Source organism: Lampetra fluviatilis, chromosome 13 (assembly GCF_964198595.1).
Source record: "Lampetra fluviatilis chromosome 13, kcLamFluv1.1, whole genome shotgun sequence".
Lineage (NCBI taxonomy): Eukaryota > Metazoa > Chordata > Hyperoartia > Petromyzontiformes > Petromyzontidae > Lampetra > Lampetra fluviatilis.
In genome coordinates, this window is record NC_136287.1 from 13377072 (window position 1) to 13397103 (window position 20032).

The 20032-nt window shown below is 49.3% G+C and overlaps 1 protein-coding gene across 1 annotated transcript in view; it reads right to left on the reverse strand.

Moving 5' to 3' along the window:
* ATOSB (atos homolog B) overlaps nt 1-18868 on the reverse strand; it is a 78829-nt gene extending 59961 nt beyond the window's left edge. The window contains exon 1 of the mRNA XM_078862339.1: nt 18588-18868. Within this exon, the coding sequence (XP_078718465.1) occupies nt 18588-18603 (16 nt within the window). The 5' untranslated portion in view covers nt 18604-18868. The remainder of the gene's footprint in view (nt 1-18587) is intronic.
* Nucleotides 18869-20032: the final 1164 nt, after the last annotated feature.

Consider the following 20032-nt stretch of genomic DNA (forward strand, 5'->3'; position numbering starts at 1 on the left):
AAACGTGGCGTGACATTCTTAACCTCGAGATTGTTGTTCCTTTTTTGGTAAATTGCGGTATATAGAGAATTCTTTAAGGTTATTTCACAACAATAAATTGTTGAAGCGGTGATGCCACGAACCCAGCAACCCAAGTTCAATTCCCCGCAAAGACTAAGATCGGTGGTGAGTGGTATATAAACTGGATGCTGGGCCCACTTTGACCAGCATGGTGAAGTATGGTCAAACAACCCCCACAAATGACAAGTCGTGGGGAGGGCGCCACACACAAAGGGCTGATACGGATTTCTAAAAATCGTAAATTAATTTTCTAAGAAGCACATCTGGATGTTATGAGCTGTGTCATATTCATAGTGGTAGGTCCCAGCCTTGTAGCTTAGCAGCCGATTGTGGGGATCAGCATCTCATTCCTGCAGAACTACAAAATACAAATCCGTCCTACAACAACTACATCCGTCTGGATCCGTCTGCAAAACAAATGACGGATCTCAATGGGCTCACTTGTTGAAAAAAGGCAGCGAATTACATTTAAAATGTATTATAATGTATCGTGACCTCAGTCAGGGGTGTGGTGATGAAGATGAACAGCTTTTTCAGTTACGATCTGATTTGCATGCTAATTCAACGAGCAATAAAAGCAACGTCGTAATAACAGGCATGACGGAGTTTTAAGTCCTGAATCATAGCCGTTGATGATGCCGTACTAAAAACAACCACAAACAGATGAATGGCATATCGACACAAGATAACCAAACAGGAAGTATTTGCCATATCTTGCTAAACCCTGCCACCACGTTGGACACAGCACAATCAGAGAACCAACATCTTGTGCATGGTGCCTCTGGGTCTCCACATTCTCTCTCTCTGCTATCACCACTCTCCACTCATCATCACCATCTTCGTCAGCCATGATTTATATCCACTGCTGGATGAAGGCCCCCCCCCCACCAAGTAGCCACCTTTAATGGCTTCACAATGCAAAAATCCTAGCTCCCTACACAAATGCATATTTGGCCGCTCCATCTCCACCGTGGATGTCTTTCGGGCCGTGTGTATAAATATTTTTCCCTCTGGCTGCCGTTCCATCATTCATCTCGATCACCAGCAGTGACCCCTTCCAGTGGAGTTTCCCGCCCAAGCCCCACTAGATTCTACTAACAGACAGAATGATGCCTTGAACCCTGCGTATGTCCCATATGTCCCTCTTTTAGATTCCCAGTGTCATTCTAGGCACACACCTCCCCAGGCTCCTGTGGGCACTCTTTCGCCTCGTTTCCTTTTCCTGTTCAAAAGTTGTTGCTGTTTTTAACCACGTGTCACAGACAGAGAAAGGGAAAAAACTCAAACACGCTCCGTCAATAGCACTGCGGCTTTTTAAGAAGGGAAAATGTATGAGAGGTGACGACGTTCCTGGCAATGGGCCTTCTTCTTCACAGCACATGAATAGAATCAGCATATTTATTTATACTGGAAGAGGAATCCGATGAGCTATAAAGCTCTTTGTCACAGATGTCCAGCAAGGGCACGAGGTCAGAACGTTACGACAACAAACAATCCAAAAATACGACAGGAGTACAACATAGAGAAAGGGTAAACATATCACTTACATTTCGATTTAAAGCTTTCAGGTCTGTCATTCAGACGCTGTCTTTCCGACAGACCTGTTCTTCACCTGAGGACGGCTGCTTGCGTTGTGGCCGAAACGTCGTGAGAATTGTATTTTATTATGTTTTATTTTTATTATTGTATTATTTCCCTTCTACGTGACTTTACCGAAAGAACCAAGAAGATAAATCACTTAAAAATATACAAATAAAACTAAACAATGTTTTTGTTATCTTACCAGGCAAAGCCCACTGAGGTATCTACTTATGTTTCAGATGGCGACCTGGCCACAAACGATAGCTCAACGAAGTCGCTTATCACGTGGAAACTTATAGCAGCAACATCATCTAAGTAATCTCAAACGCATGTGGAGGGTAAAGACACGTGGAGGAGCCAGAGAGAAAAACTAAATCCACGCGACCACGGGGAGAGAGCGGCCAGATAGATGGAGAGACTAAGTTGGAGACACTGACCCTTTTACACCACGGGGCCAGACAAAAATGTAACTTTAAAAAACCTTTCCGGATGAACATATATTTTAAAACGTGTAAGCATGTGCATAGTTACCTATACGGAGCTATTGAGTGACAGACATGGAGCTCTGTTAATATACACTTCTTTAGTAACTCTTCTATTGTATAGGAAATACATTTTTCTCTCTCTCTACTCTATCTTTATCTTCCATTATCTCACTTTACTATTTCATAAGAATACATCTATCTTCACTCTTATCTCAGCGTGCACTCCGTCTTGCCCGAATTCCTCTCCAGGGAGTTCACGTGGGCTCTTTCTTTATAACATTTTCGCTCTTCTTCCATTTCACTGCATCTCGATTTATGGAAAGCACTTTAAACAAAAAAAATCTCTCCCACGGATGATCGTACGCAGCTACTTGCTTCATTTGCTACAGGACCGGTTTTGAACAAACATCCCTCCGGGTGGCTACGAGGCACAGAGAGCCCGACTTCACAATCGGGAAGCCGTGAAATTACCTCCCAACTACGAGTCGACTCATCGGCCTATCATCCTTCCCAATGTTGATAAAATAGGTACTACTCACTCGGTGACAGGTCAAAAAAGCAGTCGTCATGTGGAGGAACCGGTCTTGCATTAGGGACGTGGACATTGCACCACCATAATAAGCGCTGTCCATCACTCATTTCACTACGGAGGCACTGAGATGTCTGTAAAGCTGCAACTTCAGTTTTTGTAGGCGGCCCCACAACAGCTGTCATTTTTCCACCTGGCAGACAAACGCGGGTCAGGTGCCGAGTCACCATGTGCCCACAGGGACAGCTGCCACTGGGGGTCCCCTATAAATGTGCTGTGGTGAGGTGCGATGTCAAGCTTGCCGAGACACCGCGGCGTACAAGGTGCCATTGACTTCCAGGTGGCTTCACGCGAATTGGCGGTCGCATAAACAATGCAGCGAAACCGAGTGTGCGAGAGCACGGGTCTTTGTTGCTATTGTTTGCCATTGATATCTGCTTAAAGGGTCTTTGTTATCCGTGTGCGCTACAAACGGCTCGAGACTCAAAAATAGTAATTAGTTTTTATGACATTTCAATACAAGTTATATTCATACACTTAAATATGTATGTGTGTTGAACTTCTTTCACAACGTACGTAGCCAACCGTGCTAATCGGAGGTGCAGGGGAAGGACAACAACACTAAACACAAAAAGCAGTTCTGAGTTTTCAATCTAGATGATTTAAAAGTCCACAGCTCCTGGGGCTTCCTAACATCGGAAGGAAGAGCGTTCCAGACGGCCGCAGAGGCGCACCCGAACGCGCGGCGACGCGGTGACCAAGTTTGGTCGATGGCTAGCAGCCAAAAAAATGTAAAGTAGTGGCCAGCGACAAGCTGACTGCACCAGGTCCTCCTGCACCGTGCAGTCCCACCTCTCCTCTCTATCACGCAACCCCCTCACACTGGTAGCCACCTCTACGCAGCCAGCGTGCGAAACAGCGCAAGGGCTACGTGATCCAGCCGGCGCAGCTCAACGAACATCCGTATTGCTTCGTAATAATATATTCGTGATAAATGTGAAAGCCACATTTTCCCCGATGGAAATGGCACAGCTCATTTGTCACATCACCATTATTGCATTGCTAATAGGAAGAGCTCACGCCACTACAAATCGATGTGTGTGTGTGTGTCGTGGCAATGTGTATGCAATACAATGCAAACTATGCACCAATAAGCCGATAATACACATTGCAGATTTCAGGTCTAAGATCTGGACCAGGCCAAAACTATTAAAAAAACACACGTTACTTTTAATTTGTTCCATTGTCAATGAGCAGACTGAGGGCTGATGCCCGGATTCTAACCCAGCATCTCGGTGACGCCGACCCATCGCTACGACCCAGGTGTAGAGAAATCCCTCCTCACAACTGATTCCTTGCCGCTATTTTAAATTCTGCTTCAACACCCGAGCAACATGAATGATCCGAGTATTGAATTATTTCACATATTTGAAATCAACATTTCGTCTTTTCTTTCCCATAATCCAAAAAGTTTTTGTTCAAAAATAAGCGTGCGCTCAGTCAACCACCCGGCGCAATCAAACTTTCAAGATGGGTTCTCAGGAATGACTTTGGACAAATTGGTTCTTGAGAGTGGGGCGCCCACGGTACCTAGGCGATGTTAACTACCTCGCCTGGTATACAGGAGATAGTGAATATGCCACGGTGGTTAGGAGATGTTTACTACCTCGCCTGGTATACAGGAGGTCGTGAAAGTGCCATGGTGGTTAGGAGACGTTAACTACCTTGTCTGGTATACAGGAGGTCGTGGGTTCGATCCCGAACCCGACGCCTGTATATTTGGAGTTTGCGTGTTCTCCCAGTGGTCGTGTAGATTTTTTCCCTGGGTCCTCCGATTTTTCCCCCACATTTCGAATCAACATCACACGTTTAGGGTATTTGGCTGCTATAAATTTCCACGTGATAAGCCACTTCGCTGAGCAATCATATGTGGCCAAGTCGCTTCTGAAAAAGAGCTAAGCTATATAGCTCAATGGGCCTTACACGGTATTCAAATAGTTTAGTTTATGTCCTTCTGTGGTGTAGGTTTTCCACTCCTACGGTGGGGATCGGTGTCTGCATTGCAGCAACTGAGGTTGGCTTTCCACGTAGTGGTGGTGCGGCCTCGCCAGTTAGAACTCATCTTAGAGAAGTCCAGATAAATTACGGACTCAGCCAACAGTGACAGGTCATGAGGGCCAGTGATCTGTGGACTGAGCCGCCTACGCTGTCATCAGGGCTGCTGTGACCAGGTCGCTTCTGAAAAGGAGCCATAGAGCTCAATGGGCCTTACCTGGTAAAAGAAAATAAAATGCCTTTATAGTTTATGTACGTACGTGAGATAGGGGGTGAATACTAAAGTGAATTGATCCGAGGGATTGCGGTGGGCACCTACGCGAGCGCGTGGGTGATCGTGGGAGTTGAGCGAGTGAATTGATTTACGAGTGAGTCAGCAAGCGAACAAGTGGAGTGACCGATTGAATAATTGTCATTTGTGTGAAAGGGAATAAGCGAATCAAGGGGCAGTTAGTGACTCGGTGGATGAGAAGCCCGTGCGTGCGAGTGAGTGGGTGGGCGAGTGAGGTTGGCACATTAGGGGGCACAGGTGGTGCATCGGCCAGTCATCTCAGTCAGTCGACCCGTGGCACCTGCAGGGTTTGCCCAGTGACATCCTGCCAGCGGGCGTTCGACACTTCACGTGGCCTCAACGTGCACATGGCCTGGCACAAGCGCCGTGGTGACGTCACCGCCACTTAGTGGCGAATGGCGGTTGTTCTTGTTGGGCGAGTGAGGTGCGTGCTTGTTTCGTGTTACCGCTGCACCAGCTGCAATGCTTAATGAGAGCGGAAGGCATAAAGGAGCTCGTGTGTGCTGCACTGCCATCACAAAGCATTCACAAACACGGCCCATAAAATATTTTACTTCCAGAGAGCGGGAGACGGCGTTTATCACTTTGACAAACGTGACTTGAACCTGACTGTTCACATTACGGATGTAATGCCCTTCAACAAACAGTCCAATGTTACCCAGGTTCTACAGTGTTTTTTAATGTAATGGTCTCATCTCGAAAATAATACTTTAAAAAATCCAGTTTCACAATTTGGTTAAAACACTCGTTTAATAAAGTCTAGCTCTAAGGGATTATTTGTGAGATAGACATCGCAGTTTGGTTACGTATGATATACCCTTGAAGGAAACAAAGCGAAGTGAGTGATTGAGAGCCTGCCTGTGTGTGCGAGTGGGTGAACGATGAACTCTAAAAAAAAACCACCTCCCATGACAATGTCGTTCCCTCAGGGGTGTTATGATTTAACAAAAAAAAACACACGTTTCAGTCTGTGACGTGGTTTTGACGTAACAATTACGATCCACTTTAAGTCACGTCAAAATGCCCCCCCCCCCATGCTCAAAAACGAGGATCGTACAGCATTCATTTTCATTGCCAGGCCTGAGTTAGTCATGGAAGTTTCACATTCCCATAGGAGATCCAATCTTGCCACAGGACGACTAGACATTGTTAGATATCGCTTGCCGCACGTGTCACCAAATCTCATTCAACGATCAACACAACTCACAGCAATATCTTCATTCAGAAGAAATGGTAAATGAACGACTCAACTGCCTAACGGAAACTATTGCTCACCCTCTTCTTGTTATTTTAGTTTTCCGACCCCTTGCCCTTAAATAATTCGCAAAAATATTAACAATTAACCGCCATGTGCTCCCACCTCGGTGAAATAAAGGACAAAATAAAGGACGAAAGGAAGGGGAGCGGCCCGGCTATTCGCCGTGACCACGGGGACGCGAGCGAAACGCCGCCGGCGCGTGACGCCCGGCACGCCGAGCACCCCACGGCAATCACGGCAGCCAAGGGGGGGGGGGGCAGTGACGCGGGCGTCCGTCCGCTCGCCCCCCGATTGACCGCTTGTGTGACGGGGGGAGGGGGGTTAGGTGAGAAGGGCGTGCCGTGCACGAGCTGTACAAACAGCTGACGCCCTCACGCCCGTCAGCCGGCCGGCCAGCAACGCACCGTTTACATTCACGTGCAGCAGCCGCCGCCGCCACAACAGCAGCAGCAGCAGAATGCGCACGCAAGGATAACCTTTCGGCACGCGTTTAAAAGAGCCGCACTGTCTGGGGCAGGCACAGTGCGAGCAGTGGTGAAAAAAAGCTCCCCTGGCGATTTGCAAGTGGTGGTGGTGGCGGCGTCAGGAGGATGGGAGCGGGAACAGCCTTTGCCAAATTTGAGTCGAGTTGGGCAGTTTTGTGAAACTCATTGATGACTCATCGACTCGAAACGATGTGGAAGTTAAAAAAAACCCCGGTCCTTCGTTTACGCATGAAAGTTTCAACTGCATCTCGTCTGAGTCAGAGTGCGGCTCAGGACGTATGGCCAATACCTTTGTGAGTAATGCTCAGTGTGGGATGAAACCAGAGAAAACCCACGCAGTCACGTGATGGCACCAGCGAGCCGATGGTCCATTGTTGTGAATGACGTCACAGGGCACCAGACGTCAACTTTACAGCAGGCTCGATGACAGCGTAGACAGCTCAGGCCACAGATCACTGGCCCTCATGACCACGAAACTTGAGTTCAAAGACCCGTCACTGTCGGCCGAGTCCGTCATTTATCCGGGCTTCCCTAAGATGAGTTCTAACTGGCGAGGCCGCACCAACAACACGACTTGGAAAGCCAACAACAGTTGCTGCTACGCAAACACTCATCTCCACCGTAGGAGTATAAAACTTAATTCCAGATTTGAAGTTTTCGTGACTGCAAGGATCCATACTCTTAGGTTTTTTCGGTAAAGTCACGTAGGTGAAAATAAAATACAAATAAAAAAACTAAATTAAATCACGACGTTTTGGAAGCAACACAAGCATCCGTCATCAGGTGTGACTGCTCCAGCAAAATTACTGTAGCGTATGAAGAGAGCTATTTGGAGACACGTGTTTGCCCCCCCCCCCCTAGTACCCTATATAAACACGAGTCTCTAAATAGCTCTCTTCATATGCTACAGTATAAAACTTACATCACAGAAGGACATAATCTAAGCAAAACTATTTAAATTTTACCAGGTAAGGCCCACTGAGCTACATCGCTCTGTATCAGAAGTAACCTGGCCGCATATGAAAGCTCAACTAAGTGGCTTATCACGTGGAAATGTATAGCAGCCAAACATTCCAAACGTGTGATGTTGATTCGAAATGTGGAGGCTAAAACCGGAGGGCCCGGAGTAAAAATCCTCGCGACCACGGAGAGAGAGAAAAATACAGCAGGCGTCAGGGTCGGGATAGAACCCACGACCTCCTGTATAGCAGGCGAGGGAGATAACATCTCGCCACCGCGGTGCCCAATGCTTCTTTGACATGAGTGCGTCCCAATGCTTGTTTGAATGTGGAGACACTTTGACAGGGAACCGTTTATCTCAAAGGTTCATAGGTCAACACGTTCATTATGAGCACCAGTCATAGGAAGGCGGGGGGGGGGGCACAGTTAATTGATTTAGAAATGTAATTGTAGATAACTTTCTAATCTGCTGTCAAAGTCATAACATGTTTACAACAAATATTGTCCTCCGTAAAACACATTTACCCAAACAGTGTGTGTGTGTCATTTTATTATTTTAGCCATTTTTATTACGCAGTGCCGTACAGCATGAGCCTCTTGCATCAAAGGTCACACTGGGTGAAAGAAGCGTTCTCTCTCTCCTCTCTATTGATCTACAAATCATATTCTTTACAAAACCTATCTGTAGTCACAAGGTGCAAGCGTGACCTGCAAATTATTTATAGATGGTGTTGAAAAAAGAGGCTTTTGTGAAGATTTCATCTTCTGGGGCAGTGTCATTGGGGCTACTGACAAAAGCCCCGAGCCTCAGTGCTCTGAGTGTTTAACCCGAACAATGGCGAGTGGTGTTCGTGACACCACCACCACCTCCTAAGCCTTTGGGTTGAAGTACGTCGTTAAATGAATTATGTCATTTGACGGCAGCTCCTCTGAGAGAATACAAACTCTTCTCGGCGTATTTAGATCACCATGGAATATATTTCGCGTTTCTTTCGGAATTATCACCCCAAGGATGTAACCGGCACCCAGGCGGAAGGTTTAGCTGTGCTCCACAGCTCTCCCGGCATATTTGGCGATTGCAGCGCGTATTGTTCGGCACGATGTCCGACGTTTTGCTCCACGTGCGAGCAACTCAGTTCCTGAAGGGGCTCCCAGCATGGGCCAATAAACGAATCAAGTGCCTGAATAACCCAAAGAAAGAGCGAGGTTGTTGCTACTCACTCTGTGAAGGTTCTGATTAAATTTTGATCATTTCTGTGACCGAATATCACTTTTATCCATTGACCATGAGCCATAACGAAGCACAGCGTGGTACTGTCTATCCAACAGCAACGTACGGCGCACTCCCGGACATCGCTTCTCGTCATCTCTTCATTCCTTATGATGCGTAGCCATGTACGTGCGCATGTTGAACGTCTTCCGCACCGTGCGTAGCCAACCGTGCTAATCGGAGGGACGCGCAGCCACGTCACGCCTAGCGCGGCGTCTAGCGGTACCTTTGCGTTGTCGCCGGCCAGATACAAATCCCAACCGCACTGTACGAGCCCCGCGTCACTCGCACCCACGTAGGGGAGCCGGCTGGAGGGCAAAGGCAAAAATCCCCCGTATAGCCTGAACAAACTGTTGAGGCGAGTGCTGTCAGCGAGTAGCACCTATGAAGGCTGGCTATTTGGCACAGGGCAACAACAACCCCCGCGCCATTCGCCACTAAGCAGCGGTGACATCACCACGGCGCCTGTGCCAGGCTAGGTGCACTCTGAGGCCACGTGAAGTGTCAAAGGCTCGCTGCTGGTAGGAGGTCACGGGACAGACCCAGGTGCCATGGGTTGGCACAAGGCACACGCGCACACACACGTGCACATGCGTACTCGCACAGCAGGCCCTCCGTCACGCTCTTCCAATACCCTACCAGTTGCCCCCACAAGCCTTGTGAACTCGAGTTCGTTTTGAAACAAACAGCGGCACAGCAAGCGCGTGTCTAGCCGTCTGTCTTGAGCAATGCCAGCTTTGCCCACGAAGCCAGATTCGTTTGCTTCGTGCAGGGCATGCAGTTCATTTGGCACGCTCTCACACTCTGTATGAGTTCTATTTAAAAACACAGCGAGTTTGTATAAATTAGTTTATCAGTGTGTGTGTGTAGGCAGGAGGAGGTGGATAGGGGTAAGAGGACTGCGCTACGAACCCAGTGACCCAGACTTGAATCCCGACCATAGTCATCATCAGAACCGATGCTGGGCCTCCCTGAGCTCGACTTAGCCATAAATGGGTACCTGGTGCAGTAAGCACTGGCATTGGGGAGACAAAGGTGGTCAGGCCTGGCCACACCACCACCTCCTCCGGGCTGTACCGGCCCTCTTAAAAGCATTTTCTCCCACAGTCTATTAAAGGCGGCACTCCTTGTCCATGTCGGGAGGTGTTGTGGATAGCCGTGCATGTGTATGTGGGTAAGCGGATGTGTACATTTGTTTGTATGCGTGGGCAGTGTGTGTAGAATTTGGCAGGAGGTTTGTGGATCGGTGTATTTATGGGTGTGTCTATTGGCCGTAGCACGAAGGTGCTCACTAACAGCACTTGCCAACGCAACAACGGAATACGGTGGAGGAATGCACACAACAGTGAGCAGAGCATTCGGTGGCTAAACCACATTAAAGTGGCACAGTGGGGAGTACAGATGGTGGAGTGTGCCAGGGTGCCACGGTGGCAAGATGTTAACTACCTCGCCTGGTATGCAGGAGGTCGTGGGTTCGATCCCGACCATGACGGCTGTATGTTTGGAGTTTGTGTGTGTCTCTCCCAGTGGTCGCGTGGACTTTTCTCCGGGTCCTTCGGTTTTTCCCCCCGCATTTAGAATCAACATCACGCGTTTTAGAGTATTTGGCTGCTATAAATGTGCACATGATAAGCCACTTGGTTGAGCTATCATTTGTGGCCAGGTCGCTTCTGAAAAAGAGCGAAATAGCTCCGTCGGCCTTACCTAGTAAAATAAAAAACAGTTTATAACCGTTTTAACTCTGGTCTGTTAACCGGTAAAACCTATGCAATTTATATGACTGACCGTCAGCCAGCATGACTTTGACACTCTATGTGACCTCAAAGTGTACCTAGCCTGGCTCAAGCTGTGTGGTGACATCATCACCACTTCGAGGCGAATGAAGGTTGTTGCTGCACATGTGTTTATGTTGCAGTTGGTGAGCAGTGGTGCAGTGGCGGAGTGGTTTGCGCGCTGCGCTACAAACCCGGCCACCTGAGTTCGATTCCCGCTTACGGCCAACACCAGAAACTTTTTCTGAGCTGCTCCTGGGCCTCCCCTAGGTCGACTCAGCCTCAAATGAGTACCTGGTGTGGTGTGTAATCATCGCCAGTGGGGAGACAAAGGCGGCCCGGCGTGGTGCTGGCCACCCAGCCCCTCGCGTACTGTGCCGGCCTTCACAGGAGCTCCCTAACAGCACTTGCCCCAAAAGTCTGTTGAGGATATATGGGTGATCTTTGTCTTGTTGCAGTAAGAGAGAATGGGCCCACCACTTTCCCTCAACAACATGGAAACACCTTATCCATTAGCCATGATTTACGGTGAAGCTTGATTGCGAACCCAGCATCGCCATATCAGCTGAAAGAGCCACAATCATAAACTTCATCCACTTCCCTCTCAAATGCCACTTTCAGCTGTGCACAACGATTACATTCTCTCCTACAACCAAAAACAGGTGGCCATTGAGTTCAGGCCACATTGTGAGCTCGAATGTGGCTTGTGGATGGATTCCCACTCCCGAAGAAGAAGAACACGCAAGTTCATCTTGCATACGGCCATCCAGCCTGCTGTAAAGTGACAACTTCTGGTCTCCCTATATGTCCCCACACACGACAGAGGTCAGTAGATGTGCGTGCTTGGACATGGCGTGCATGGATGAATGTTGTGTGGATGTTGCCGATTGCAAGATGTCATGTTGGTAAATGCAAGCCCACAAACCACGGTTATCTGGTTCATGCCTTTCAATCGCTCTTACCGAAGTGTTAACATCGTAGCTAATTCATGCACAGAAGTCACCCAATAAGATGATTCTGCTAAATGACTTGAGCCAATAAATTGGATAGAATTGATCAAACTCATCGATCTATGAGAGTACAGATAACCACCACTACCATGCTCAATGACCACGACATCCCAAGCCCCACCTTTCGTCCAACATTCAGAGTCGTTCGGCATTGCAAGAACGAGTGTGGTGCTCATTGGTTGCTGAGGAATTGGGGAACTACCTTGGCAGCCAGTGATCGTGAAACGTGCCCAGCCACCACATGTCCTAGCATCTCAATGTTTTACTGAGCAGAGGGATGCTGAATGTGACACTGCGTGTGATAAAACAACCTGTAAATTTGATCTGATAAATGGGAACCCGGAGCAGAGTAAACTTGCTGTTGGCTGGTACCAGTGGTGTCAATGTCAACTTCTGCAGAGAGAACTTTTAAAACGAGCCGCTGGTGTGTGGCAGTGGCAGCGCCCCGATGAAGATACGATGAAGATACGATGAAGATACGAGGACGTCAAGTGATGCCCAAAACAACAAGCCGGAGCATCCGGTCCCTAAAGGACGGCAAGTTGGCATCGTGTGCAGTGCGTAAGTGGAGAAGCTGCTAGCCATCTTCGCAATTGGCTACTGCGTAGGCTTTCATGGCCGTGCCATACAGCTCTCCGATGTATTTTCCAGGTCTTCCGACGCGTCGTTTGGCATGATGTCCGACGTTTCGTTCCACGTGCTCGGATACCGAGCGAACGTCGGACATCGTGCCAAGCAACGAAGAGCAACAACCCCGTAAACGCAACGGGGAGAAATCCTCGTCGTTTTCACCCGCATCTGGGTCTGTCTCGTGACCTTCCAGTGAGCCTCCTCCACTTTACACGGCCTGAAATGGCACGAGCCTGGCAAGAGTGCAGGGGTAATGTCAACACCCCTGGGTGACAAATCGCAGCTGTTTTTGTTGTGTATTTGCGTGGGGAGCAGTGGCGCAGCATACATTGCACCACGCAATTATCTCTGCAAGCCGGGTTGACTTTGACGGTGTGTATGTATGTATGTAGAACTTCTCTCGCACCGTACATAGCCAACCGTGCTACTTGGAGGTGTGTGTGTGTATTAATATGGAGCAGGACACATCACGGCACAAACGCTGCGCTTTACTCCCAGCAGCCCGGGTTAAGATTCCTCGTCAGGCACGCAACAACCCGTGGTGTTTTGTGAGTGAACGCAGCCTGATGACAAAGGCCACCGTTATTGTGCGGTGCCGGTGCCCGTTACCAACAACGCATGTTGCGGCACCACGGGGCTTCAACGGGCGCTCGCTAAAGCGCACGCACCTGCGCCAATGGGTTCAGGGCTAAGCGTCGGAGGAGCCTCGTTTGATTTTTTTGCGCGAACGCACGTCCGTGTTTCAGCACACGAGGACCCATATGCTTACACGCGCTCTTGCAAATTGTCACGCAGTATGCTTCCCGCCCCCCTCCAACATTATTACCGTATCTCTGCACGGCCACCACCACCAACGTTAAGTGTCCCTTCCCCATCACGCCAACCCTTCCCCCTACATCCCTTGCCGACTTGCCTATACCCCCCCTTCACATCCCACCCCCCTCTTCACCCCCCCTCTTCACAACCCCCCCCTCCTCCTCCAGTATTCAGCCATCTCCCCCTCTCCTCATTTAGCCCCTCCCCTCAAACCAATACCATCAAGCTCCCCTTCCACACGAACCCAGCACAACCTTGTGTCTTTATAATTGCGTTACGCTCGCTTACCCAGAAAGGCTCAGAGTCCCGTGACTCTCTTCCGAGAGGGTCCTGCCAAGTGTTCGCTAGGTCGAGTTCAAATTAGTGCGTTATGGGTATTTATTTTGTTCGAAGCACTTGCATATGTATTTAGATTTACAGCCGATCCACTGTTAATCCACTGCTGGATGAGGGCCTCTCCTAGCCATGCTGGCCACGAGGATTGTTGGACCGTACTTCCGCCACGCCTGGTCAGTGCTGGCTGGTGAATGAGACGACCAGGTTTAGTCCACATATGACTCGCCGCCAATGTTAACCATGGCAGGGAATTGAACTACGGTTGCTGGACTCGTAGTGTAGTGACGTAGCTGTGTGGAAGTTTGCCTGCACCACCAACCGACACGTCGCCCCAGGTCTTCCCAGACATGACAATGCCATCTATATTCTCCACGCTTCTTAGGCACGGAGCTCATTGATGAACACCTTTATTCGCCTTCAAATATTCGGGATCTTGTGCCTACGATCCATGAACGTGTCTACGTGCGTGTGTAACGCAAGCATGTGGCGGGGCGGGTGAACGTGGATAAGCGAACTTGCACGATGAACCCGGCGACCTGAATTTGATTCCTGACTACGGCGAACCGGTTCGGGATCCCCCCCCCCCCCCTTCAACCAACGCGGCCTGGCCGGCGTGGTGAAGAATGATCAGACGACCCCAATGACGGACGCCACGTCGGGGAGGTCTTCAACCAGGAGCGGATTGTGCGTGAGCGTACATGTGAGCGTGCGACGAGGGGAACCGAATTATCTCTGGCTCTCTTGCCTACAACACCTTTTACCCAATAGCCCTGGCCACCCAAATGTCCCATTATCTGTGGATTAGCCCTATTATATATGCAAATGTGTGTACAATAGGAAAGGGGCGGGCAGAGCTCTAGTCGTATGTCATTATCCTCGTTTGTCTGTAGATAACTCGCAAATTAATCATCAGTTAGGCCCTAAATCCATCCGATTCCCCGTGATTACCCACGGATAATGGAGATGAATACTGACTATGATGTTCTTTTTTCCTATTATTTGTAGTTATCACAGATAAGACTTTGTTTCCGTAGCTATTAGGAGGAACACTTCTCTTATACCGTACACACACTTGCTCAAGAAATGAGACGGCTTCCCCACTTTGTCCCAGAAAACACGAGTTGTACCGTACAATAATGCACGTGTCAACCCCCCACACCTGTACGCACGTACGTTGAGCTTCTCTCGCACCGCACGCAGCCAACCGTTCTAATCGGAGGTGCCGGGGGAAGGACAACCACACCTGTGCGAGGTGCCGGGGGCTGTTTTGACCATACTTCTCCACCACGGTCAGTGCGGGATGGTGAGGGTGTGGACGAGTAGACATGGGAAGCATAGAAATACAGTACAGCAATGGATGTTTGACGCGTCGCCTTCCCCTACGCACCGTGGCAACATGTGAGTTTGTGTGTGGTGTGGGGAGCGGTAGAGTAGTGGTTAGCGTGCTGCGCTACGAACCCGGCCACCCGAGTTCGATTCCCGCTCACGGCCACGGCCAACACCAGTAACGATTATCGGTCCTGGGCCTCCCCTAGGTCGACAAATGAGTACCTGGTGCGATGCGTAAACATCGCCACTGGGGAGACAAAGGCGGTCGTGGTGCTGGCCACTCACCCCCTTCGTGTACCGTTACGGCCTTCATTGGTGCTCACTAACAGCACTTGCCCCAACAGTCTGTGAAGGCTATACGGGGGATTTTTGTCTTTTGGTGCTTCACCCACCCACACGCTGCCTCTGTCCAGGTTCAATCTTGCTTAGCTCTGGAGATACAACGGGATCGGGCGCATTCCACACTATTTGGTCGTCACGTAGGCAACTGTTGTTTTTTATATATCTGTAATGTACACGCTCGTTAACCCTCCTTGTCTATTTGTGCACCAAATATGGGCACAATCTAAACTATAAAAAATACTTTTACCAGGTTAAGGCCCACTGAGCTGTATTGCTCTTTTTCAGAAGCGACCGGGCCACAAATGATCGTGGCTATTCATATGGAAATGCATAGCAGGCCAAGTACTCTAAACTCGTGCCGTTGGATCTAAATCTGGAAAGAAAAACCAGAGGACCCGGAAAAAAATCCACGTGACCATGAGGAGAGAGACACGCTAACTCCAAATATACAGCAGGCGTCGGGGTCGGGGTCGAACCCACGATCTCCTGTGTACCAGGCGAGGTGGTTAACATCTCGCCACCGTATTTGATTCATGGATCTTACAGAGACTCATGTTGGACCAGTGTCCGAATGGTCGCCGAGGTTTGTTTTGGTCGTAGACATATCACGGCCTTTTGCAATGAATATTTGACAGGATGCTGACGTCAAGGACAGGAACACTGACCAACACGCGAATTGAGCCCTGGTTGACAAGTGAACAAGCTGGTAACAACTGTCCTTGCCTGCACCGTCTGGCAGTTCACCAGCATTGATTCAAGCCGTCCTCACTCTGCCATCTTCAGTCTGCTGATGAGACACTGAATTTCAAAACTGGCCCCAAGGTTGTTATCCTCTTTTTACGGAATCAATGCTGCTGATATTATGAACTTCCAAAAGGCCGTGCAGCCAATGGATTACGTAAGAATACTTGACAGATATATGACGAGTACATTGTCTGAAATTTGTTTACCTTATACATTTGGACGTATATGTGTGTACATAGTTCCATACGGGAGTGGGTAGTGTAGGGGTTCGCGCACTGCGCTACGAACCCGGCAACCCGAGTTCGATTCCCGCTCACGGCCAACACCGGTGACGATTAACTGAACCGGTCCTGGGCCTCCCCCTAGGTCGACTCTGCCTCAAATGAGTACCTGGTGCGGTGTGTAAAAGCATCGCCAATGGGGAGACAAAGGCGGTCGGGCGTGGTGCTGGCAACCCACACACCCTCGTTTACCGTGCCGGCCTTCATAGGTGCTCGCTAACAGCACTTGCTCCAACAATCTGTGAAGGCTACACGAGATACATTTGTCTTACTTTTGTTTAAAATTGCATACGGTTTGTCGATTGAGTGTTTGCAATGTACAGGGTCATACATTTATAGATACCCCACCGATTTATAATGCCCCACTCGCTTTCTTGCCAACAGACGATTACATATTGTAAAAGTGCAGGCCTTCACATATCGTCGTGATGGATGGAGATTAGCTGGAGATGGATACGATGCTCTGAATGTAACAGTTGGCTTCTCTATACGGAAGTCTCCCGATTCTTTGAGTGGGTCATCTATAAATGGGTCCCCATATATTTCAACTGCGTGCGTATGACAACACGCCACGTTTTGAGTCTACGTCTCAAAAGTGGAAAAATCTTCCAGGCCGTTTTTCTCAGTTTCGCAACTTTAAATTGACGATAGATAGACAGATGTTGTCTGCTCACATGTGCTCGTACCTATCAACCCACACGGTTTATCCTCTATTCTTGTACAGGGAAATTGAGCTTTTAGGTCCATACTGCTGGCATACAGCCCATTTCAATATGGGCAAAAAAAATGTTTTGTCTATTTGTGTTTCTCTATACTTTTTGGTTCTTTCGGTAAAGTCACGTAGCTTCAAATCAAGATTGTTTGTGTTTCTCCATTGTGATGGGACTTTGTGGGATGAACGTTCAGATGAAAAGGGCACGGGGTGACCAATTCGTTGCGGTCTGTAATAAGCTAGGCACTGATAAGGGGTTAGCAGGTATGTGTGGTGCTGTACAGCGCAGTACAAGTCATACTGCTGGCAGAGTTTAGAGGCTGGTATAAAGAAAGAGTGCTGAGGATACGCATTAAAGGAGACTCAACTCTCAGGCTCTGTACTTGATTCGGAGAGCCCAACCCCTTGTTGTTCTACAATGAAGTCAAGTTCACGTATAAAGTGTGCATAGTGGGTTATTAATATACTGAACCGTGTATCCTTACGGGGTTTTGTATGGGTTTTGCGGATAACATCGCGGATCCTGATATCCGCAAGATGTGTCCTGCAGACACGTACGGCTGACAAATACAGTAATTGTACATGTGTGTAAACTTTAGTGACTTTACAGTCTTCTCGTATCTACAAAGTACACACGGATGCACAACGGAGGAGCGGTGGCGCACTAATTAGCGCATTGCGTCTCTGGACGTGGTCTCACCCGGGTTCGATTCCCGACCACGGCTCATCAGTGCCGACCAATGTGGTGAAGTATGGTCAAACAACCCCATGGCTGACATATACAGTGGAGGGGGGGGGGTGGCTTCATCCAGCAGTGTATTGGTCGTGGCCGATGATAATCATGCCCGATAAACACGTCCACACACTCCCCACACTTCAAGTGCGTTAACGCACAACGTAGTGAGAAGTAGAAGGCTGCTGCCATGATACTGATTGGTATAGCAACAATAATAACATATGCCGTGCGTGTTGTGTAGTTATTGTACGACGAACTTCTTTCGCACCGTACGTAGCAAAGCGATGCGCGGTGTTTATTTAGCATTGTAGAGGCATTGCTGGAAGGTTTGAACACACATGTACATGTTGTCGTGTTGTACACAGTGAAGTACATGAGTGAACAGTTTGTATATATAGTTATGGTAGTGAAAGAATACTGTATATGCGTTATGGTAGTAAATTGTGCCAGTGTAGTGCAGCGCACGCAGATTGTACTCACACTCTGACAGGATATTACACATTTAACACTAAAGGCTTTCGCGACTAATATTACTCACGATAAAGTGTTTTACCACGACGGATATTACTACACGTAACACACACACACTGCGGTAGTATTACACGATCGTGGGTAGCACATCGCCACACACTACGAGTGTTTAGTTTACACCGTGTACACATACCAAGAGCAGTTTAGTACAGCGTGTCGCACTAACACTTCCACAGTATACAGTACACACAACACGCACGCCAAAGTGCTCACGATACACAACTGTGCACACACATTCCGTCGTACAGCACACAGTACACACCGTGACAGCATACACACACACACTTGTGTGATACGCACATTAGTGAACTGGAGCACACACACATCAGTAGCACAGCGCGGACACTTCAACAGACGTAGCAACAACACCCACCACCATCGGGCTTCATATCGACTCCAGGGGCTGAGGCGCTCCTCTCCCGTCCTCCTCCTCCGTTCTCCTCAGGTCACCGCGCCTCAGGCGAAGTGCGCGCTGGCGGCTGCGGCTGCGGCGATCACCTCGCCCGTGGCCGTGGCCTTGACGCTGACGGCCCCGGCAAGCCCGGGCCAGCAACGTCCGTCCCCGACCGCGGCGCTCGTACGACTGAGCCCCATGTCCATCGCGCGCACCGACCCCCGCCCCCCGCGTGTGGGGGCGGGGCTCCGGCCTCGGATGAGGCGGGGCATCCACCGCTTTCGAGTCGTTCCATTGGCCAGAGGCTCAATCCCGGGGGGCGGTGGCATCGAAGCGCAACAAAGCCGCTGATTGGTTGCAGTGTGTGTGTGTGTTGCGGGGGGGGGGGCTTTGCGTGTGCTTGGTGGAGAGGGGGGGGGCTCCGTCTCGAGACGGGGGGGGGGGCGCGCGCTTTACCGCACCAGGCGACCAATCGGCGGATCCGCCAGCGTTTTGTTGTCGTTGCGTCTCGCCCAATCAGCGGCGGGAGAATTGACGGTGACGCGGCCGCTCGTCGCGTCCGTTGACCAATTGGGTGTGCGGGCCGCTTCTGTTGCTGGGGGAGTGGGGTGGTGACTGCCCCCCCCACCAACTCCTCTGCTCCCCCCCCCGCACACACAGCCCCCACCCTGCCGATGATGGTGTTCGGTGAAGGCGCAGCCCTGCAATTCCCTGCTCACGCCACTGCTGGTGGAAGAGGGCCTCTCCACTTGACGCCACGTCGACCTAACCGAGACGTTGTTACAAGAGGCGGGGTTACCCACGCTTAGCGCCACCACGCAACCCATGGACACGCGCGTCAGCCAACTCGTGGTTGTTCTGTACCGGTTTATACGACTCGGCAGGATGATCGGTTTCAGAAACTTTGCCCCCCCCCCATTGTTTCGACTGATTCAGCTGCCGCGGCGGGAGATCGAACCGGTGTCCTCTCGATCATTAAAGCCAGAGTGGCTTGTCCCATTGAGGAAATGAAGAAGGGACATTGCCCGAAACGTCGCCTGTTATATTTCCTTTTTTACTTTTGAGGACACATATGTATTGACGAATGTGTTGATCTTTTTGTTGTTATTTGTGCGCTACTGGCAATTCAGCGTCACCAAATAATTTGTTTAAAACTAGATTTGAAGCTTTCGTGACTGCAGGAATTACTCTTTGGTTCTTTCGGTAAAGTGACGTAGAAAGGAAATTAATTAAATAATAAAATACGACGTTTCGATTGCAACACAAGCAATCGTCATCAGGTAAAAATGAATGAGAAAACAAAGCTAGTAAACTTAGAAATATAACGCAATACAACACAGAGAGTCGGCTAACACAACAGTCAACACCCTACCTGGTTGATTACGTTCTTCCAAAGATTGATAAATTTTGATTTAAAGCTTTCG